This window comes from Artibeus jamaicensis, unplaced genomic scaffold, assembly GCF_021234435.1.
Source record: "Artibeus jamaicensis isolate MK-2021 breed Jamaican fruit bat unplaced genomic scaffold, CSHL_Jam_final contig_484, whole genome shotgun sequence".
Lineage (NCBI taxonomy): Eukaryota > Metazoa > Chordata > Mammalia > Chiroptera > Phyllostomidae > Artibeus > Artibeus jamaicensis.
The window spans coordinates 8,188,318-8,210,791 of record NW_026521859.1 but is presented as its reverse complement, the minus strand read 5'-3'; the positions used below and the strand labels follow the sequence as shown (position 1 = coordinate 8,210,791).

General features: G+C 40.1%; 1 protein-coding gene across 1 annotated transcript in view; it reads left to right on the top strand.

The window, feature by feature from the left end:
• The first annotated feature begins 7,729 nt into the window (after positions 1-7,729).
• The window catches only part of MEP1A (meprin A subunit alpha), a 29,646-nt gene continuing 14,901 nt past the window's right edge, over positions 7,730-22,474 (top strand). Inside the window, exons 1-7 of the mRNA XM_053668348.1 lie at positions 7,730-7,798; positions 7,885-7,909; positions 8,010-8,060; positions 11,559-11,599; positions 12,106-12,181; positions 19,146-19,263; positions 21,029-21,204. Of these exons, the coding sequence (XP_053524323.1) occupies positions 7,730-7,798; positions 7,885-7,909; positions 8,010-8,060; positions 11,559-11,599; positions 12,106-12,181; positions 19,146-19,263; positions 21,029-21,204 (556 nt within the window). The remainder of the gene's footprint in view (positions 7,799-7,884; positions 7,910-8,009; positions 8,061-11,558; positions 11,600-12,105; positions 12,182-19,145; positions 19,264-21,028; positions 21,205-22,474) is intronic.

The following is a 22,474-nucleotide window of genomic DNA, read 5'->3' as shown; positions in this document are numbered from 1 at the left end:
TTTTTAAAGATGGGGTCTCTGAGGGCCCGCAGTGTTTTTGGTGGGGTTTTGCATTGACAAAAGCTTGTTGGGGGAGGTTGAGCACTGATGAGCATATTCTCAATAGGAATAATGTAGGAAAAAATGACATTTTATCTCGGTGGCTCCATGAAAGCTCTAGCAGTCAAAATTTCGGTGGATAAAAATTTATGTTACTATAAAGTATGCATATGTAAATAAAAAATAGAAGAAAACTGTGTGTATCAATAGTGGGACTTATGGTGATTTTTCTTTTCTTTCTTATGTTTTAATTTTTTTAATACATATGTATGTATGTATTCATTCATTCTTAGAGAAAGGGGAAGGGAAGGAGAAAGAAAGGAAGAAAAATATTGATGTGTGAGAGAAACATTGATCAGCCCTGACCCAGGACCAGGCCCGCAACCCAGGCATGTGCCCTGACTGGGAATTGAACCAGCAACCCTTTGCTTTGTGGGACAATGCTCAACCAACTGAGCCACACTGGTCAAGGCTCTTCTTTATGTTTTTAAATACTAAAAATATATTGGGTATATTTTAATGTTATAAGCACTTTTTTTCTAACCCAATAAATGAAGAGGCCAAACTCCAAGGAAAAGTTAAATTGTAAGGCCTAGAGTACAAGTAACATGCAGTATTCTTGCTTTCTCTCTCAGCATTCAACGTGGGCTGAAGTGCATATTGGTGACTGGCTAAAATACTGGCTGGATGGTTAACATGTCAAGATGTATTATTTGTGGTACTCACATTTCTCCTTACTGTGACTAGTCTCAAAGTTGGTAATATACTGAACTGTAAAATAGAATAGAATAATTAAAAATCGGTGGCCTAAGAATTGCTTTTGGAATTGAGATGAGAACACTTCTGCTTTTTCAGGAAAAGAGCCAGCCTCACAGAGATAGATTACTGGATAAGAATCAAGGAGCTTTTCTAAACATACAGCCAGCCATCAATGGCACAACCTGTTCTGTGACCAGGCTCCATGGATCCACCCTCAGCATTTGTCTTTCATCTGATCCGACAGGGGACATGGACTTGTTAATTATGTAGGGATGTGTGGTCATTGGCAAAAGCTTCAGAAGAGGACGTTTCCATCTGCTCAAGCACTTGAAGACCCAAATCTAAAGCAGATGGTCAGGTCTTCTCTAAAACATCCGGCCCCAGGACCATGCAGGCCCATCTTAGCCTCTGAGGCTGCCCTTCCTACAAGAGATCAAACCCCAAAATGTTATGAAACCTGTCAAATTAAATTCACTCTAGGCCTCCATGAATTGAGATGGAATGGTCCTCAGTGAGGGAACAATAACAATGAAGTTGCATATTTACACAGCTTTTAATACATTGTAAAGTCTTTCACTGGCACTTTTGAAATTCTCTCGACCTAGTAATAAAAGAGGTGGAAGGGTTCTGATTAGCTCCATGTTATGAAAAAAGAAACCAAAACATACATTCAGAGTTTTGACCAATGTCATGTGATAAGGCAGGGGAAGACTTGGGAGTGGGCCCCAGGGACACTAATTTTTAAGTCACCTTTTTTGAGGTGTAATTTACGTACAATAAAATTTACCAGTTTCAGTTGTGCAATTCCTTGAGTTTTGATAAACTTATAGTTACATAACCATCAACGCAATCAAGACATAGAATATTTCCATTACCCCCCAAAGTTTCCTCTTATTAGTCAGTCTCCTTCCACCCCTGACTCTGGGCTTTGACACTGCTAATCTGGATTCTGTTATTATATTTTCACCTTCTTCTATTTTATATAAATGGAATCGCATGGAAATGCAATTGTGTTTGGCTTCTTTCACTTAGCATGATGCTTTTGAGATTCATCCATGCCGCGTGTACCTGTAGTTCTTTTTTATTGCTCAGTAGTGTTCCAAGGTGACAATATTTTATTGTGTGTTCTATTCTGGTAGGAGTCCATTGTGATCTATAAATATATCACAATTTATTCACCTATTTACCCGTAATCCCTCTTTACTTTGGAGTCTACTAAAATGCTGGCGGGTGCCTGCCTTTCCGTGATGTTCGCCTCGGTCTAAGGTCCATGAAGGCAAGGGTGGTGTCTGTTTGGTTCATGGCTGTTGCTCCAATGTTTTCTACAATGCCTGGTCCAGGGGACGGACTCGATAAAAATTGTACGGATGAATTCATAGATGAACAAATAAGTGAATGAATATACTATGTCAGTCTAACTAATGAACCAAGAATGAAGGCTGCTCTGGAAACAAGAAAAACATCATGAAGCTGTTTTCTCCATTTTTATTTTTTTAGGTGCAGGGTACCATATGGGGTGTGGCAAAAATAGGTTTACAGTTGTTTGTATGAAAATAATACAATAATATATAATAACACGAGAATAAAGTCTTTGTTTCATGTATTTACAACTGTAAACCTACTTTTGCGCCACCCTGTATGTAACCTCTCTGGGCTGAGTCTTTCATAAAATGAGGGCAACAATTTTTACCTTATGGGATTGTAATGGGAATTAAATGAAATACCTTATGTAAAACATGTTCTACAGTACCTGCCAGGTAATAAGTGCCCAATAAATCATCTGGTTGTTATCATATAATTGCTATTATTTGACTAAGAAGCAACAGCATTCAAAGTAGGGATATTTTTAGGGAGTTAGCAAACTGCTCTTCCCAGAAATTCAACTGAAAAACCAAGGTGCGGCTAGTTTTCTTCCTTTCCTATTATGTAGAGTCATTTAGCCCATCTACTCGCAGACTATCAGTGACTGACATTCTCTCTTGCATGTTTGTGCAAAGCCATCCTCATTAGTGTGTGATATGTGACATCATTTTGGAAAGTGGCTGCCCCAGTTGTCTACACACTCCCACCACTGGTATTAGAAGATAAACTTATGTTTAAAATTTTAATTCATTATGTGAATGAATGTAAACAGACCTGCTACTAATTTAGGAAGCCTTATTAGCTAGTCCACTTACTTGGGCCAATTACCCCTAGAATTTCCGATAGTGCCCCCAATATTTGCTATTCTATTACTTCATCCTTGGCCTAAACTCAGATAATGGCCCTGAACGGGAACTGCTGGCCACTTGCAGAAAAGAATCAGCTGTACCAAAAACAACTTTGAGATTTTTCAAGGGAAATGGGATTACAAATCTCATTTATTTCCTAAGAGGGCTGAACCTCTTGTTCTCAGGATCACGTTACATGTATGACTTACCATCATCTTGCTTCCATTAAATGACCTCAAAACTGAACCACCTCTCCCAGGACAAAAAAATCCCCAAACCAAGCAACACTCATTCTTTCTCCAACACCACCTCTTTCCTGTCCGCACCTGCCTTCACTACCCCCCCCCCCGCCTCCAACAGTACCTTTGGCATTATTCTCTATGACTAACACTGCCTCCCTCCTTAAAACACTTTTAGGATCCAAGAATCCTTAGATGACCAGGAAGTTTTTTATATCTAACAATTAAGTGTTCTTTTTGCTGTTTAAACCAATTTCCTTGCACCCTTAACTCAGGGACAGGAGTGTTGAAATCCATTTCCAGGTCCAAGATAGAGCCACTCTGGCAGGGTGCCACCTCCCCAAATCCAAGTTTCATGACCCTGTAAATGCTCTGCTTGACCAGAAAGGAAGTATATTCAGTCAGCCAATTCCCAAATGCCACGACGGCTCTGTGATCTATACAATATTTATGTTCTTGTTCCTTCATCTTTCTAAATAACATTATACAATTCCAGCCATCATGCCCCGTGACTCATGAAAAACCTTCTCACTACAAAACTCACTTTTACCCAAAAGCCTTCAGGAAGAAGTCTCCGCTGCTTGTGAAGCATGGTACTCCCCCAGTCCATAGGTTGTTTTCCCTTAAATAGAAAACATCAATCTCATTATTCAATTGAGTTAGTTTGTCATTTGATAGTAGAAGACAACTAGGCCCCTTCCTCTTTAGAATTACATTTCCTTCTGGAGAAAAGCCCATCCCAATTTTGTCTTCCCTTCACTCATTTTGTCGTTCCTCTCAGACACCCTGGCCAAATGTGGCCTCTTGGGCATTGATGACCCTTGTAATTAGCAGAGGTTAGACTTTTCCTGAAATCAGAGGGTAATCTTGTAGCTCTCAAAGGAGTCATGTTCAATTTCAAGTACTCTATGAGGGTTCAACTAGTAGAAAGAGAACAGGCCAAAAATGAAGTAAGCTTCTTTTCTGATTCTCCCTCACTCCATAATAGATGGGCACAGGGGGGCTGATACAGAAAACAAAACATGGACCTTGCCCAGAGAAATGCATAATCTTCCTTTTATCTGCAAAACCATAAACCCTTCAAATCTGGTATTTAAGGCAACAGTTTATGCCAAGGATTGCAAACAAATGGTGACTAATTAACACCTGCAATTAAGATCATAAAAAAAAATCACCAGGGGCAAGTCATGCCTGCTGAAGACCTATGCTCCCAGTGGCAGAGGTTCTGGTGAACGAGGAGTGTGCTGCACAGTTCTGTGTTCCTGTTGCCTGTCTTTTGCCAGGAGGCAGTGTATGTGAATAAAAAGAGCTGCAGTTGACTGAATGCTCCCTTCATTTCTGATACCTGTGCTGTACACAGGTTATCTCACTGAATCCTTACTGTAGCCCCACAACAGAAGCACCATTACCCATTTTGCACATGCAAAGCAGCTGCTCAAAATGCCACAGTTACTGAGTGGTGGAGGTGGGATTTAAACTGCTGTTACCTGACTCCAGAGCTGCCATTACAGTATATTGTTCAGATATGTTTTAGAAGGAAGGGAAAGATAACATCACATCTGGAGGCAGGGGAATGTGGAGAGAACTAAACAGCCTCACTACTGCCTGTTTGAAATACTAACACCTGAGCTCTAGCAAGGAGGGGCACTAGAGCAAGAGTGGGAAGGAAGAGATGTTCCTCCACTCTCCCGGGTTCATTCGGCATGGAACAGACTGACAAGGGAACTAAACTTGATTATATACACACACATGGGAACCATGCATACATGAGAATGTCAAAGACCCTACACACATGAATGTTTCCAAGACAGAAAAGGAAGTGAGGTATACAGACATCCTGAGCTAAGGATGAGGTAAGGCACCTTGGGGCCTCAGAAGGTCATGGCAGGGCAGTAAGAAGAGCAGATGTTTAGTAAGCAGTAGTTTGCCCTGCCCTATAGATAAATCTAAAAAAGTTATCTCTGATCATTTCTTACTATGGGCAAGGCCCTTAATGCAAATTCTTTAAGGGAGAGGTAAAAGTTTCCCATGAGCCTACAGGGTCTTGATTGCCTTCAGCTCAAAAGAATTCACATGCCAAAGTGGTACATCTTGGAAAGGACTCTCTTGAATTTCCGCTTAAGAATATTGTCTTTTTTCTTTAGAAAACAACATAATAGAGTCTTAAACCCTACTTTCTGGTCTTAGCATTAATAAATACTAATTTTTGTCATAATTATTTCAGAATTTAAATAGACTCAAATAATGCATTAAAGAAATAAAATTCTCCTGCATTTTATTATGCTTTTTAGAGCCAATTAGTCTCATTAAAGTTGATGTTTATCAAGTCCCTCCTCATCAATTTTTTTAAGTCATAAAGATTGTATTTGCTAACTCAAACCTAAGTCATTTTAGCTGTCGAACAAGTTCACATTCTTTTTGAAAATACTGGTGGCTTCCAGTGGTTAGAGAGTCTGGAACGTGACTCTGCACCCTCTTCTACAGCCTCACCCGCAGTGCCTGTGATAAACGAAAATCAGTCAGAGCCTTCCTCTGCCCATCAGAAGGTGGCCCCTGCTGCCATGCCTCCTACTCTAGGTCAGGAAGCCCCACTCCCTGCCTCCAGAAATGCTTTTCAGATGGAAGTGCTCTTCTGGCAACAGAACGGGCCCATCTGTCCTGCTAATGGGTCTGTGGTGGAGACATGAAGGCCCTAGACCTTGAGGATTACTAATAACAAAGATTCTTATACCTCACATATACAAGAGGAGGAGTGTGGGTAAGTATATGCAGTGCTGTGCTGGGGCACATAGAGCTCATGGTACACATCTCTTTCCCGTACCACATTCAGTGGCCCAGTGTCAGTACCTTGAAACTGATCAAGGTGGGAATATTTACATCCTGGAAATCATCAAACAAGGGCTGTTTTCTCAGAGAGCTGGTTGTTAAGGATTTATCTGCACATGACTGAATATACCACATAATTTTTTCCAGTATAAATGCGTTTTTGTTCTTTACTATTACAAAAAAATAACAAAATAAATATATCCTATTTTGTGTACCTATGTGTGAGTTTCAATGGGGTATATACCTAGAAGTGGAATTCCTACCTTATAAACTATGCACATTTCAATTTTTTAGATAGCTGAGAATTTCTCCCACTAACAGTATAGGGTTTTCAGTTTCATCACATTCTTGTCAACACTTAGTAATGTCAGCCTTCTTCATTAATGCCAAGCTAAGGTTAGGGTTGTTTCATTGTTATTTCAATTGATATATTTCTGATTACTTGTGGGGTTGAACACCTTTTTATGTGTTTATTGGTCATCTGGGTTTTCTCGTTTGTGAATCTCATGTTTACATTCTTCCCATCATTCTTTTAGATAATCTCTCTCTCTGTGTTCTCATTGATTGGTAGGAATTCCTCTATATGACCTGGATAACTTACTCTTGTTCAGTTATATGTAGCATCAGTATCTTTTTCCACCTGTGGCTTGTCTTTTCTTTAAAGATTTTATTTATTTAGTTTTAGAGAGAGGGGAAAGGAAGAGAAAGATCAATGCATGGTTGCTTCTTGTATGCCCCCTACTGGGGACCTGGATCACAACTCAGGCATGTGTCCTGACTGGAAATCGAACCTGCAACCCTTTGGTTTGCAGACTGGCACTCAACCCACAGAGCCACACCAGCCAGGGCCAGTTTTTGGTTTCTCTTACACATGAAATCTCCGTATCTGCTTGCATTTATTTTGATGCTCTCTATTTCATTCCATAGACCCATTGTTCTTTTTTGACAATATCACACTCTTTACCATAACCTCATAAAGATTCTTGATATACTTACTGTTAGGGTAGTTTCTTTCTCCTTGTTTTTCCTTATCAGAGTTTTCTCATCTGCATTTGGAGGTTTATTCTTTCATGTGAACTTTAGAAAGTTTGTCAGTTTGTCAAAGTCCACAAAGACTCTGTTAAGATTTTTATTGGAATAACATCAAATTTATAGACTTATTAAAATAATGACCATCTTTATTATACTGTCTTCTTGTATGTGTTTATATAAGTAAATACGCATGTATCTGTTGTGTATAGGTAGATCAATCTCTTTTATGTCCTTTGATAATTGCTTTATAACATTTCCGTAAGAATCTAATTCATTTTTATTAAATTTAAGTACTTTGAAATCATTTTATAGATTATTTTATTTCTCCCGTGAAATTAATCTTTTATCTCTTATATTTTATGAACAGTTATTGCCGGTGTATAGAAATATAATTGACTTTTATAAGCTCACCTCACTATTAGCTTTTTCAAACTTTTTCTTGGTCTCTGGAACTTGAGCCTTTATGTTAAACTTACTATCCGTCCTCAGAAGGGTCAGTGGCATTTTCATTGACTGCTTTTTTTAACACTAGCAAGGGTCAAAGTTTCCCATACGATGGTCAGGGCAAGGTCCAAGAGGCATCTATTACAGGGTGCCTTTGCTGACATCTGTTCACTTGCAACAATGCTTCGCACTAGGTCTGCTTGCATTCTCTCTTTCATCTTGTTTTTTGCTCACATAGCAGCTGTATCGGTGAGTTGAATTCTGCCCTTCTGGGTCTTTAGAAATATTGATTCTAGAATATGTTATCCATTTCCTGTATATTTATTTTCTTTCAGATTAAGCACCATTCTAAAGGAACTGGTAAGGCTCAATTGAAGTGCATAGTGAATGTTTCTGAACTTTCTCTCTTTTGCTCAGCAAGACTAATTACAATTCCTCCCCCCCACTACCTTTTCAACAGTGCATGATGCAGATTTTGATGAACAGAAGGATATCCCAGAAATCAATTTAGGTGGGTTTCATTTCTGCATTATTAATGTCTTGAAATAATTTTAGATCCTGTGACAGAATTACTGGAAAGCTATTACCTTCATATTATAGTATTGAGTAATTTGGGAGGAGAATTATTCATTAGTGTGTCATTAGAATTTGTAAAGTTTCTGTAAAACAGAATTCAAGAGAGAGAATGATGATTAGATCAAATTTTCTAGGAGAAATAGTATGTAGTGAATGGATCTAGAAACACATAACAAGATTGTTTTTCAAAAGTATTTCAATTTGCCAGTTTCCACTTTGAAACAAGGAAAGAAAAATGGGTGATTATTCTGTTTCTTAAGAAAAATACAAGGAGCATGCTGATGGTAGTATGTAGTTGGGGAGAAACCCAGCCCTTCTCCTGGGCGACCGTATTCACCAGCAGCTGTTTACTTGGGACTTAGAGAAGGGGGCAAAGGTGTTTCCGTTTTGACATCTTGTCCACAAACGCATTTCTCAAAGAAATCCATCAGTCTCCCTGGTAAGTAAGAAGAGAGAAGCTTAGTAGTTATCATCTCTCCTTTTCCTGTTTTGTCCTGCTTCTAAAATTAAGGAGAAGCCTCTACATTTCGGGTGTTTTTGTTTAAGATGGGTGGAAAACGGAGGTGTTCAGGGTCGGAGATATCTGTAGTTTACAAAAGTTTCCATAGCTAATTGCACAGTTATTTGTTCAATTCTGTAGTGAAAGAAAGAGCTATTTTCATGTTGCAGGAAGTGACAGCAGGCTCCTTGGAGTTGAGGTGACTCATCCAAGATCACAGATGAATGTGATGGGGCTCACCTCTAGGTCCTCTAACTCACAGTTCAGTGCAATGTGAAGACTACAAAACTAAAATACCCCATAGTGAGGGGTTAAACTTCTTTGACTTTGTCCCATTCACTCACGGGGAAGTCAGGCTAGTTGGTATTTAGTTGGAAAAGCTTGAGAATGACTACATGGGCAGAATAGAAACAGTTCAGTAAGGTGAGTGGGTGAATGGGTCCTGAGGCTGCAGAGTCAGGCAACAAATGACTGACCTCTTGTTAGACTCAGTAGTCAAAGTGTAGTGATTGAGAGCTCTACTCCACTTTAAAACAGGCTGGGATTAGAATTAGCGTTTCCTAATTTCATCCTTATTTATCTAGTAAAAACGAGTTCTTTTACCTAAGAGCCATTTTTTACTCTTCACCACCTCTGAACTATGACCTCAAAGAAGAAACTTTCCCATGTGTGACCTTTCTCTTTTTAGGTCATTCCAACCGAGCTGTCAGGATTGGTTGTGTTAGCCACCTAGCCAGAAACCACAAATCGTTTGGAAAAATCATATGGAGAAAAATGGTCACCTTTTTACTTTCTTCTCTCCACACCCCACAGTGCTGATATAACCCTTTTTACCCCCAGACCTGCTCCTCCCAGTCTTTTTCATTTCAGTAAATGCATTTTCTTCCTTCTGGATCTTTGGGCGCAGAGCCTCAGAGTTTCCCTAACTCTTTCTCATATCTTGTACACCATCCGTCAGCAAACACTGTTAAATCTACTGCCACCAAATTATGTCACAAGTTGTGACTTCTCAGCACTTTCCCTTCTCCCGTCCTGGTCCAAGCCATCTCATCTCTGGCCTGGTCCTCACAGTGGTCTGTTAACTGCACCTCCCTCTCTGTCCTCCCCCCGCCCAGGCTGTTCTTCGCAAAGTGACAGAGCTCTCCCAGTGTCACTCAGACCGTGCTGCTTCTTCCATCCAGTCTTCTGACTGGTCTTCCAACACCGACTCATGTTGGTTGGCATCTCATCTAGCACAAAATAAAGACTCTGGGGTCTTGATTCTCAAAGTGCAGTCCGCAGGCCTGTATCACCTGTACCGCCTAAGAGTTTTCTTAGAAAGGCAGCCTCTTGGGCCCCACCCCAGACCTACAGAATAAGTGTCTCCATTTGACAGACCCCACAAGACCCTTAGGCATGGGAGAGCTTGAGATGACCCAACCCTGGCCGGCTTTTTCACCCATCTGTTACTACTCCCACCTGACTCCCTGGCCTCATCACCTTGACCTCTTAGCTATTCCTCCACAGAAATGGTTCTCAGTGTGTGGTCCCCCAACCAGCAGCATCATCAGAGAACTTGTTAGAAATGGAAATTCTCAGGCTCTACTCCAGGCTTACTGACTCAGAAACCATAGGGGTGGGGTTCAGCCACCTGTGTTGGAACAGTCCTCCATGAGATCCTGATGTTAAGGGATGGTCAGCAGTGCTCTCAGACAGAAAGGCTTCCCTGCCCCAGGGCCTTTGCATTTGCTACTGCCTTTGCCTTCAGTACTGTTCCTTCACTCCCTACTCCCTCAGATTCCTGCCTAAATGCCACTGCCATGGGGAGGCCTTCCCTGACCATCTTTATAAAATACCAACCTTCCCCACTTCAGCACTCTTTCCCCTCTTACTCTGCTTTATGTTCTTTTTTCCTATTGCCCTTCTCACCATCGGCCGTACTCTACACTTCTGTTTGTGTGTCTCCCCTCCCTTCCCAATGAAGAACACAATCTCCTTGAGAGTTTTGCTCTATTCTCTGCTATTATATCCCCAGCGCCCAGAACACTGCCTAGGACACATTAGGCACTGCTACAAGGAGCCAAGCCGGTGACAACTAGATCGAGGCTGGCTTTCCAAGGACGTGCGCTTCTTCCGGAAGTGCTCCCCTCACCGCATTCTCTCACCCCTGCGTGACCCACCTTTGCTGACCAACCACTGGGGCCCAGGTCTCAGTGGGACTGTTCATATGACTCTGGAAGAGACTTCCCCTGCCCGCCCCCCCACTCCACCCAGGCCAGGTATCAGGAAATGCAAACTGTTTGTTGCTCAAGACAAGCCTAGGTGAGACTGTGGCCAACCCAGCAGGTGGTACCCCTCCTGACAAGGCAGTTCAGACCCTGGGTCCCACTGCTGGTGGGACAGAGGGGTCAGTGCTGTCCGTTGTTAGGGTTATAAAGGTTAAGAAAGTCTAGGAAAAAGTGAAAAGGGGAGACGCAGGGACAGACTTAGTTGCTTGGCTTTGGAGGGTGTGATTGTTTTTTTTCATGGGAAAGAGAGAAATTGATGGTGTGGTAACAGAAAGGGCCCCGGTAGGAAGTCAGGAGTTTTAAAGCTCAGGCAGTGCTGACCACTTACTACATTACTCCCAGTCTCAGGAATCCGTTTCAGACACTGAAGTGCAAGAGGTTTGGAGTCAGCAATTAAACCAATCTCTTCTAACCCATCTCTTACTTTTAAAATTCTTGGACAAACTTTCTTGTTAGAAAAATGAAAACAGAGGATGTGAGAATATGTGATATTTATTGGCTATGTATATCCGCTTCACTAGAAGGAATTTTTGCGTTGTTTCCAGAAGAGTTTCGGCACATGAAGATGAATCATTAAAGATCTACCATGGAAAAGATGAATTTTGTGATGAGAAATGCCTTTTAGGAATGCTCATTCAAATATTTCTCTTTTTAAATCCGCATCTAGCTGCTGGGTTGGACCTCTTCCAAGGGGACATCCTCCTGAGGGTGAGTACCCGCAGTGACACAATATGGTCCCTCAGGACTGGGGGTCACGCACTGTGCGCCTTCACTCCGTGAGCCCGGGAAGGGTGCAGTGGGGAGTGAAAGAAGCCGTCCTATAATCTGTACCCATGAGGACTTCCACTGTGGTCGGTGGGGACAAGAACAGATAAAAAACTAGCAAACATCACAAAAGAGTCTATCATTATTAAAATTGCTTTGTCCACACAATTTTCCTAACCAGTGAAGAGCAAAAGAGAAGAAAATGCACCAATATGTTTAAACTGGCAATTTCGGTGTGGGGGCAATTGCAGGTCTCCTTTATTTTGCTCTTAACAATTTCTCAGAATTTTTAAAATTGTCTGTAATGAACTATCACTTTTAGAATCAGAGGACAAATGCCACTGACTTATTGACTTGCGGGACAGATTATTTGTGGTGTGAGAGTCCAGTGAGGGAGGAGCCCTGGAGGATGAGGCTTCCCAGTGATTCTTGCCTTTGTTTGTTCACAGAACTCCAGGAATGGCCTGAGAGACCCCAGTGCCAGGTGGAAGTTCCCCATTCCTTACATTCTGGCGGACAATCTGGGTAATGCTAATTGTTCTTCATTAGGAGCTTTGGGTTCAACTCTTCTCCCACCTCCTCTTCCTGGTCCTCAGCTTCAGATTGGGAGTAACCAGCAATGTGTAGGAGGGTTTCTAAGCCCTGACAATTTATCTCCTGGGATGAAAGGCACGACTGATATCAGTGTAATGTAAGTCTCAGTGGTGCTTCACTGTCTGAGATAGAGTATCAGATAACAATTTTGGAAAGGCAGAAGATGTTAACATGTTACTAATACCAGAAGCCCTATCAAGAACGAAAACACAATGAAATACAATTTGGCATCACAGCAATGGAAAATTTGCACTTTAAATAATTGTTTGTTTATGTGAATCTAAATATAATTGAGGGTACTATTTTCAGCATATTGATCTTTCCTTTTGTTTTAAAATCCTCGTGCAAGGACATTTTCCTCACTGCTTTTTTAGAGAGAGGAAGGGGGATAGGAAGGGAGAGAGAGACATTGATCGGTTGCCTTCTTGTACAGACCACAACTGGAGATCAAACCCTCAACCTGGGCATGTGCCCTGGCAGGGAATCAAACCTGTGACCTTTCAGTCTGTGGGACAACGCTCCAACTAACTGAGCCACACGAGCCAGGACATATTGATCTTCCCTTTTTGTTACAAGACAAGCATGCCACATTTCTGAGAAACAGAAGTGTGTTTTCCACAATCTGTAGTCTTTGTTCCTCAATATTAATAAATTCTATTCTTTTTTCTCTCTTAAGATAAAGGGCTAAGTTATGTTTTACTCACTGTTGGAAATAAGCAAGTATTAGAAGTCATGTGTGGACACTGGCTGACCTCAAGCAGCTGACTGATATCTGAGCAGCCTTGGTGACACAATGCCTTTGAGGCTGGGGCCAGACAGAGGAAGATCAGAGGAAAGGGGGAAGCTGGAGCAAGCTCGTCCAGTCCTAATGGGCTGCTGGGCTGCTCCCACTCTCGGGAGATGTTACTGTGGTTCAGACTTTTCCATCACTATTATCAGGGCTGCCTGCAATCCCCTCCTGGAGAAGAGCTTGATATAAACAAAGGATGCTGTTCTCAGTCGTTTCATGGAAAAGTGAGCTGAGCTGTTTTCCCCAGTGTTTGCCAACACGCTTGCAAATTCAGAGAGCACTCATATTTATTGGAACATGATTTAAGAAACAGCAACTTTAAAGGGTTTTTTTTCCTATGACAATTCTTCCTGTTTGTCACACGTGAGGTACCCTCTTCCCATCAACACATAGACATATTTATTGAATTGCTGTTCTGTGAGAGGCACAGCTGCCTTCACCTGATATGCTATTTGCCCTTCACCATGCCTCTGTGAGGTGATAGTGTTTCTCAGACTTTAAAGTTAGGATCTCCTGAGGACCATGTAGAAATGCAGAGTAGACCCTGGCTGGTGTGTCTCAGATGCAGCGTCATCCTGGACACCAAAAGGTCACAGGTTCAGTTCCCAGTCAGGGCACATACTTAGGTTGCTGATTCGGTTTTCAGTCAGGGCACATAGGAGAAGCAACCAATTGATGTTTCTCTCCCCCTTTCTCTCCCTTCCTTCCCTTCTTCCTAAAATCAATAAACACATCCTCAGGTGAGAATGAAAAACAAACAAAAAAAAAAACAATTGCAAAGTAGATCCAGGTGGGACCCAAGATTTTGTAAGTCTAATGCTCCTCTTGTAACTGGCTTCTTGTTTAATATATATTTATTTTTCTGTATGTATGTATTTATTTATTTATTTTATAGCTTAATGTATTTTAATAGCAAATTTACAAGGACAGTACAGAAGACAGACATCATTAAAATCATGTACTTGCACATAGGAAAACTCAGAAAAGTACAGTGAATGTATGGAATTCACTGTATGATAAAAATGTATAGTTGCCATAAATAAGAAATTGACTCATTTTTAAAAACAATCAAATGTTGGCATTGCCCAGAAAAATTTAACAGGTTTATTTACATTGTTATAAAGTTGAACTGCTGAAGCTTGTTCACTGAGACATTTTGACTTGCATTAATGCTCTATGTCCCCACATTTATATTTAAAAAATTCATACACAAATGAAAATGGAAAAACAGCCAATACCTGGTTTCTGTCCCTTGTTTTCCACTTGAAACCATATACTTAACTACCTTTTGACCCCATGGGGAAAAATATCTAATGTTCAGAACTACTGAAAACAGGAAGAAGAGAATTTTTTTTAAGAATGACATGATTCCCATCATAGCATATTCTTAAGCGTGTTCTCCAGGTATGCAGTGAGCTAGCTGGATGCCTTTCAGCATAATTGTTACACATTTGGCATGGAGAGCACGCAGGTTGGTGTCTTCAAGAAGGCCAACCAGCTGGGCTTCCCTCACCTCCTGCAAAGCACCGATGGCTGCAGTCTGGAAACGCAGATCTGTTTTGAAGTCCTCAGCAATTTCTCAAACCAGACTCTGGAAGGAAAGTCACAAATCAGAAGTTCAGTGGACTCCTGATAACATCTACTTTCATGAAGTGCCATAGTACCAGGGTTTCTTCACCCCTCCAGTAGAGGGCTCACTCTTGTGAGTGGCTTTGGTAGCCAGTTGCTTCCTTGGTGCTTTACTGCCATTGGTTGATTTTCCGGCAGCCAGTTTTGTACAAGCCATAGTATAGAGCCCTCTTTACTTAACCCCTTTCTTCTTCAGCTGGAGCTCAGTGAGCTAGAGGAGGTGCTGGCATTAGAGAAAGATGGAAGCTATGAACATAATTCTCTAAACATGTTTTTATAAGTACCACATGCTAACCAACTGCGCCAATGGAGCTCCATGCTTAACATGTTTTTAAAGTCTTTCCATATTGTTGTGGATCAGTACTCAATTCTTTTTATTACTCAGTAATATTCCTTTGTATACGTTATTGTAACTATCCATTTTCGGGAAATATGGGCGCCTCCTATGGACTCTACTGTGAGACTGGGAGTTTCTCTTGCCACCGCAACCCCCACAGATTTTTACAGCCAGAGGTTTTGAGGCTTTATTTCCTGACACTGGAATCCTGTGTTTCATGGTCTGTCTTGCTCGCCTGTTGTTCCTCTGGGTTTATCCGCACGCAAATGTGGGACTGCCTGGTCCTCCAGCTACTTCCTCCCCCTCCCAGTTCGCCAGCCACCTCCTTACCTCATGTCCTCTCTGCCCCAGCTGCTGGTCCCCACCCCTCTTATAGTTTGGTTGGATGTTTCTTCTTTAATTCCTTGATTGTCAGACTTCCATACGGTTCAATTTTCTGGCAGTTCTGGTTGTTTTTATTTTTAAATTGGGTGTTGCCTTTTGATTGTGTGAGGAAATGAAGTGTACCTGCCTAGGCCTCCATCTTGGCTGGAAGTCTGGAAATGGTGTCACTGTGATTTTAATTTGCATTTCTTTTTGCTTTTTATAAGAACAAATTTTTGACTTATGAATTTTCTCTTGTTTGTCTGCTTTCTATTTTGTCACTTTTTGCTCTTATCTTTATTATTTCCTTTGTTTTACTTACATCAGGTATATCTGCACTTTCTTATATTTAAGGTGAAAATTTATATTATTGATTTTAAGTCTTTATTTCTTAAATGTAGTATAATGCTATAATATGAAATCCATTGCTATAAATATTATTTGAAGAACTGGTTTTACTGCTTTCCACAAGTTTTGATATGTTGTATCTTGATTAAAGTTTATTTTAGATATTTTCTATATCTGTTATGATTTATTAAAAATCCATGAGTTAATTAAAAGTATGTTTTTAAATTTCCAAATATTCAATGTTCTTCTAGATAGATAGTCTATTATTGATTTCAAGCTTTTGTTGAGGTTGGAGAACATATTCTGTAAGAGTGTAATCTTTTGAAATTTACTGGGACTTGTTTTGTAGTCTAACCTATGATTTGTTTTGGTGAATGTTGTGTGTGCACTTGAAAGGACTTGTATTCTAAAGTCTGGGGGCTTACTATTCTATCAGCGTTAAACAGGTCAAAGTGATTGTGCTGTTTATGTATTAGACATTGCAAATACTACATTTTAGTGATTCTGCATTCTGTTATTTTCCTCTGAATGTGTTAATTTTTTGTTAGAGCAGTTAAATTACTGACTGATCATCTTGGATTTGTGGAGGTTTTGTTTTGATTTAGTTCAAAACAAAGCCCTTTGTCTTTACTTTTAAGATATCATGACCTCTTTGAAGTTTCAACGGAATGCCCAGTGCTTTTCTCAGCCCCTGTAACTGGCACGACTAAAACTTCAGATTCTCTCTCCACGATGGTGGGAAGCCTTCTGTCTGCTACTTTTCACTAAGCTCCTTGGAGACTTCCCCCGTTCACGCAAACTTCATGGGTCAAAGATGGGAGAGGTGTTTATGGACAGACTTTGAAGCTACCAGCCCCCTTTTCTACCAGTCGGTCATGGCTGTTTTCCTCCCCAGAATTTCCCCCCTTGATTTTCAGCCACTCAGGCAATCCCAAACCCTTCCCTGTGATAGATATGTCAAGAAAACCCAAGTGCAAATTTATGCTCGAGTTCTCTCTCTCTTGCACTGAAAGAATTGCAGTGTGCCCTCATGCACAGAACTGTGTAAATGTGACTCTTAACTGATGATATTTCCTCCTTATAAGAACAAAGTTTCTCTGCTACAGTTTCTACCTATTTTAGTCATTTTACAGTGCAAATAGTTTTTTTCTTAAATTTTCCCCAAAGCTTAAAATTGTTATCTGTGAGATTTAAGCTCCTCCACCATTACCAGATCAGAGATTCTCTCAAAGGATTCTTAAACTGAAAATAGTTAGCCTTCCCATGCTCTTCCTCTAGTGTCTGAAGTTAACTCTTTTTTCTCATATTATTTGATCCAGGGTTAAGGAGGACTAGCGATTTTTATTTTTATTTTTAAAAAGATTTTATTGATTATTTTTAGAGAGAGGGGAAGGGAGGGATAAAGAGAGGGAAAGAAACATTGATATGAGAGAAAAATTGATTGTTGCCTCTTGTACACACCTCATGAACCTGAAACCCAGGCATGTGCCCTGACCAGGAATCGAACTGGTGACCTTTCATGTTGCATGCCCAACCGACTGAACCACCAGTGGATTTTACAAGTAACATGATTATTCAAGACATAACTGTGTAAAACTTACTACTTGGTGGCAATGTAAAGAACTGAGAACCAGCAACACAATGAAGCAAAAGATAAGTTCCTTCCTCCGAGGGAGTGGACAGTGTGCTAAGTGCCACAGACCACCTGCATGAAGACAGCACACAGAACATTCAGTGTGGCTTTCAGCAAGGCACACCCAGTCAGAGCCGGCTCCTTGGTGAAGGAGGAGGCTTTGAGTGGGCGTCCTTTCCATGCCTCCTTTTCTCTCTTTTTTTTTTTGAATGATGTTGGGGCAGTTTTTATGAAATTGTTGCAGACTTGTTAGTTCCCTTCTTACAACTTATTCAGGGGTGGGAGGTCAAGGATGGTGTGATTTTTCAATTAACCACTTTCAGCATTCCCACTATTTTGGCTTGAGGATAACAAAGACAACATAACCACATAGACAGCATTAATTTAATAAAATCAAACTTTTTCTTTACACTTTTATAAGTACCAAGCTTTGCTGGGCATATATCTTCATCTTATAGATGCCAGTAAGAAGTATGAAAGAATAGGTCAAACAAATCAGCCAGTAAGTTTAATGTGTGTTCTTGCTCTTGTTGTTGCGCTGTTTCCACAATTAATTTACTGATTATTCCAGTGATTATTTCTTTACTGACCTTGATATGATCTTACGACATTTGAATTGTGGAATCTGTAGCTTGTTTGTTAAGTGAAATTAAGGGCCAGGATAATATGAGAAAAGTACTTGGTAAACTTTATACTTCTTTACCAAGAATATGCAAAACCAAATATGCAAAAAATGTAATTTAATTTTATATAACTTAGCTTTATTTATTTTAAAATATTTTTTAATCCTCACCCAAGGATATGTTTTCATTGATTTGAGAGAGACAGAGAGAGAGAGAGAAACATCTATTGGTTGCCTCCCATACATGCTCTGACCAGGGATCAAACTGCAACATAGGCATGTGCCCTGTCTGGGAATTGAACTCATGACTTTTGGTGTATAGGACGATGCACCAACCAACTGAGCCACTGGTTGAGGGCACTTAGCTTTATTTTTAACTTAGAGACCTACCTTCTATGAATTGAAGAGAAAGAAAAACCACACTCACCAAGTCAATGGTGATACTCTCCATTCCTCTGGAGCATCTTTGCCCCCAGCCCCATCCTTGTCTTATACAACAGTGAAGTGTGAGCATGTCAAGTGAAAGCAAAGGCATTTGATCTTTGGTCATTGGTGTGCACAGGTTATCTGTAGGCTTCTGTTCTTCTTGCCCCGTCAGGTCCATTAGGCTTCTGCTGCTTACGTTCCAACCTTGGGTTACAGCCATCTTTCCTAAGGCTGCCTGCAGCGCTGCTGGTCTAGCTTTGCCATCTCCCCAGGGGTCTTTCAGGGAAGCAGGGTAATATACCCTAAGCACTTACGCTCTCTGACCCCACAAACCTCCCTACACTCTGCTCTTGCTCTGTAAGAAGGGGTGTCTATTTAAACTGGGTAAGGAGCAACATTATCATTGTTTCTCCCCTGAGGCAATGAACCCAAAATCTCTGATTCAATTCGGAAAGGAAAAAGAAAGTGGAAAAGTTATTTTCCGATTTGGTTTAACTGCATATACAACCATATGTGTGTTCTTATTTTGTAGTTATATTTATATCATGTATTTCAAGTATGCCCTTGATATTTATGCCCACAACTGATTTTTCAGTTTTAGTTTTTAAGAAATCTATTTACTACCAAAAAAAATCTATAATGAACCTCTGTGGATTTCATGTGTTGGCATGCTTTTCTCAAAACTATGTATGTACATTTTCCAAAATAATCAATAATGCTCATTGATATTTTTACCGATTTCTGCAGAGCTGAATGCCAAAGGAGCCATTCTCTATGCCTTTGAAATGTTCCGCCTCAAGTCCTGTGTGGATTTCAAGCCCTATGAAGGAGAGAGCTCATACATCATCTTTCAGCAGTTTGATGGGTTAGTGTGAAACTTTACAGTATGAAAATCATGCACCTTTTGGTTTCTAAAAAGTGACATATCTCTTTCAAAGTCTAAAAGAATAAATTAGAAAGAAACTAAAGTCCAATTCAAATCTTTTACTGTGAATTTTTAAATTAAACGACATTTTCAATATATTATGTAGAGAATGAGCTCTTTGAATACCTCTGGGCCCGAGGGAGATTTATCTCCACTTTTTTTTAAGGCTTGGGTCATATTTTAGGTCAGTGCCCCTGGCTGTGTAGCTCAGCCGATGAGAGTGTTATTTCAGTAGGCCAAAGTTGCAGGTTCAATCCCTGGTCAGGGCACATATGAGAAGTGACCAATGAATGCATAAATAAGTGGAACAACAAATTAATGTTTCTCTCTCTTTCTCTCTCTTTCCCCTCCTCCTCTCTCTTTCTAAAAATCAATAATTTTTAAATTTATTTTAATTGTTGTTCAACTACAGTTTTCTGTCTTTTACTCCCATCCCAACAATTTTTTAAAAGCTAGAATATTATTATTTGGCATATGCTATGGGTTTGTGGAGGTGAGGAAGAATTCCCATTTTTACTTCTTTCTACCTGATGCATTATTAGGATTAATTTGACACTTTTCTAATGGATATACATTGTTCTATTACAGTTGTCCTGGTTTTTCTTCCTTTCCTCTCCTCCACCAGGCCCAGCACCTACCTGTTACCACAGTAAATCCCTGCGCTGTCATGCCTGTCCCTGGGTCATTCATACATGTTTTTTTGATTAGTCCCTTCCCCTTCTTTCCACCATTATCCCTCTGTACCCTCCCCTCTGGCCACTGTCAGTCTGTTCCATGTTTCCATGCCTCTGGTTTTATTTTGCTTATTAGTTTATTTTGTTTATTAGATTCCTCTCATAAGTGAGATCATATGGTATTTGTCTTTCACTGACTGGTTGATTTCACTTAGCATAATATTCTCCAGTTCCATCCATGCTGTCACAAAGGGCAGGAGAGCCCTTTTTCTTTCCGCTGTGTAGTATTCCATTGTGTAAATGTACCATAGTGTTTTGATCCACTCATCTACTGTTGGGCACTTAGCCTCAGCAATCTTGAGAAAGAAGAATAAAGTTGAAAGAATCACAATACCTGATATAAAACTACACTACAAGGCTGCTGTAGTGGTACTGGCGTTAGAACAGACACAAAGACCAGTGGAATGGAATAGAGAGCCAAAAAAATAAAGCCATGTCTCTATGGTCAATTAATATTTGATAAAAGGCAAAGGAGCATAAAATAGAATAAAATCGATCTCTTCAATAAATTGTGTTTGGAGAACTGGACTGATACATGCAAAAAAAAAAAAAGAAAGAAAGAAAGAAAGAAACTAGACCACCACCTTAGACCGTACACCAGAATAAACTCAAAATGGATAGAAGACTTACCCATAAGCTGTGACACCATGTAAATCCTAGAGGAAAACATAGGTAGTAAAATGCTAGATATCCTATGTAGCAATATTTTTACGGATATGTCTCCTAAGGCAAGGGAAATAAAGGAAAAGATAAACAAATGAACTGTCACTTTTAAAGTCTGCAAAACATCCCTCCAGGAAATATTTATTATGTAGCCAGTCTTTTATCGTCGAACCATCAGCATATGAGAATACTATTGATAATTTCTTTTAAAATTAAACCTAACTTCCTTCTAATTTGTGTTCTGAAATCCTGTGAATTACAGCCACTTAAGCATTATCTAAGAGACAGTTTTCCTCTTCCCTTTGAAGGTGCTGGTCTGAGGTTGGTAACCAACACGTGGGACAGAACCTTTCCATTGGCCAGGGGTGTGACTACAAGGCCATCATTGAACATGAGATCCTTCATGCTTTGGGATTCTACCATGAGCAGTCCAGGTCTGACCGGGATGATTATGTGAAAATCTGGTGGGATGAAATTATTCCAGGTGCGTAGAACCCAAGGTGGATGGTGGAATGTGCTGTTACCTTTATCACTAGCTGAGACCAACCCTGGGATGTCAGGGCCAAATCTGAGTGTGAGCACATGCTTCGGATTCTCCAGCAGGAACACAAAGTATAAAGAGAGCATGATTTATTGGCCTGACTCATGGCTTGTGCTGATCTGATCATTTCTGATCCCACACAGGGGTCTCTGGGAATGGCATACATTGGATAACTTTAAGTAGGGTTATTGAAACTCAATCAGAAACCTGTGCTTAGTTTCAGTGTTTTTGTTGAAAAATCTATCTAAAGTGCTATTTGCCTGTGTTGGTGAGTAAAGTGAATCAGGTCTCTGAGGATGCTTGGGTCATTTTTCTGGATATGAAATTTCATATATGGTGGGAGCCTACGGAAGGCTTAGTTGAATATGATGACCCTAAAATATACTCAAGAATTTTTTCTTAGTGCTTAACAGATCAATGATAGGTATTTAAAAGCAAAGCAAAAGGACAACAGAAGTGAATTTTTTTTTCTGAAATTGTACCCCCATTGTTAATTCTGGCTATCAGTCTGAGTTCTGGTTAATCAAAATTTACTGGTCTTACCCTTCACCTTTCTAAGGACCACTCTTCTTCTGACCTAGCCCATACTATACACAGGATAACGATGTTTTATTTCAATATTGCCATGCGGTTATTTCTCTAACAATTTCAATGTTCTTTAATTTTGTTAGACTTCTTTGGACATTACCTTCCTTAATTATTTGGGACAACTAAGTAGAGTGCTTTTAAGTAAGCTAAAACATAATTTATTGAAAGTTTCCCAATGTTCCAGGAAAAAGAGTCAATGCTATGTTTCTGAAAACACCAGTTTTTAATTATGAATTAGTTCAGGGAGTGGGAAATTGTTATTTTTTGCAGCAATAGATTAATGAAATTTAATGTATTAGAAGCATCTTAACTATACCACACATGGTTTTTATGAAGCTGATAATTGCCTTGTAATTATTTATTTTTTAGATCCCAGTTTCATATATGAGTTCATAGATTGCAGTGAATCTTTAATATTTTTTCTTTAAGAGATTTGGAAGAACCGATCATACTTAAAATTAAATATGAGATCCCCCAAACTTTTTCCAGAACTAGCTCATTTTGGTGCAAGGCAGACCAGTAGTTCTTATATGAGGTCAGGAGAGGATGGCTAATCTTATCAAAGTCACTTGTGGGGTTTCTGACTCTGTGTGCCTCCCAGTGCCTCTTATCCTAATATTCTCAT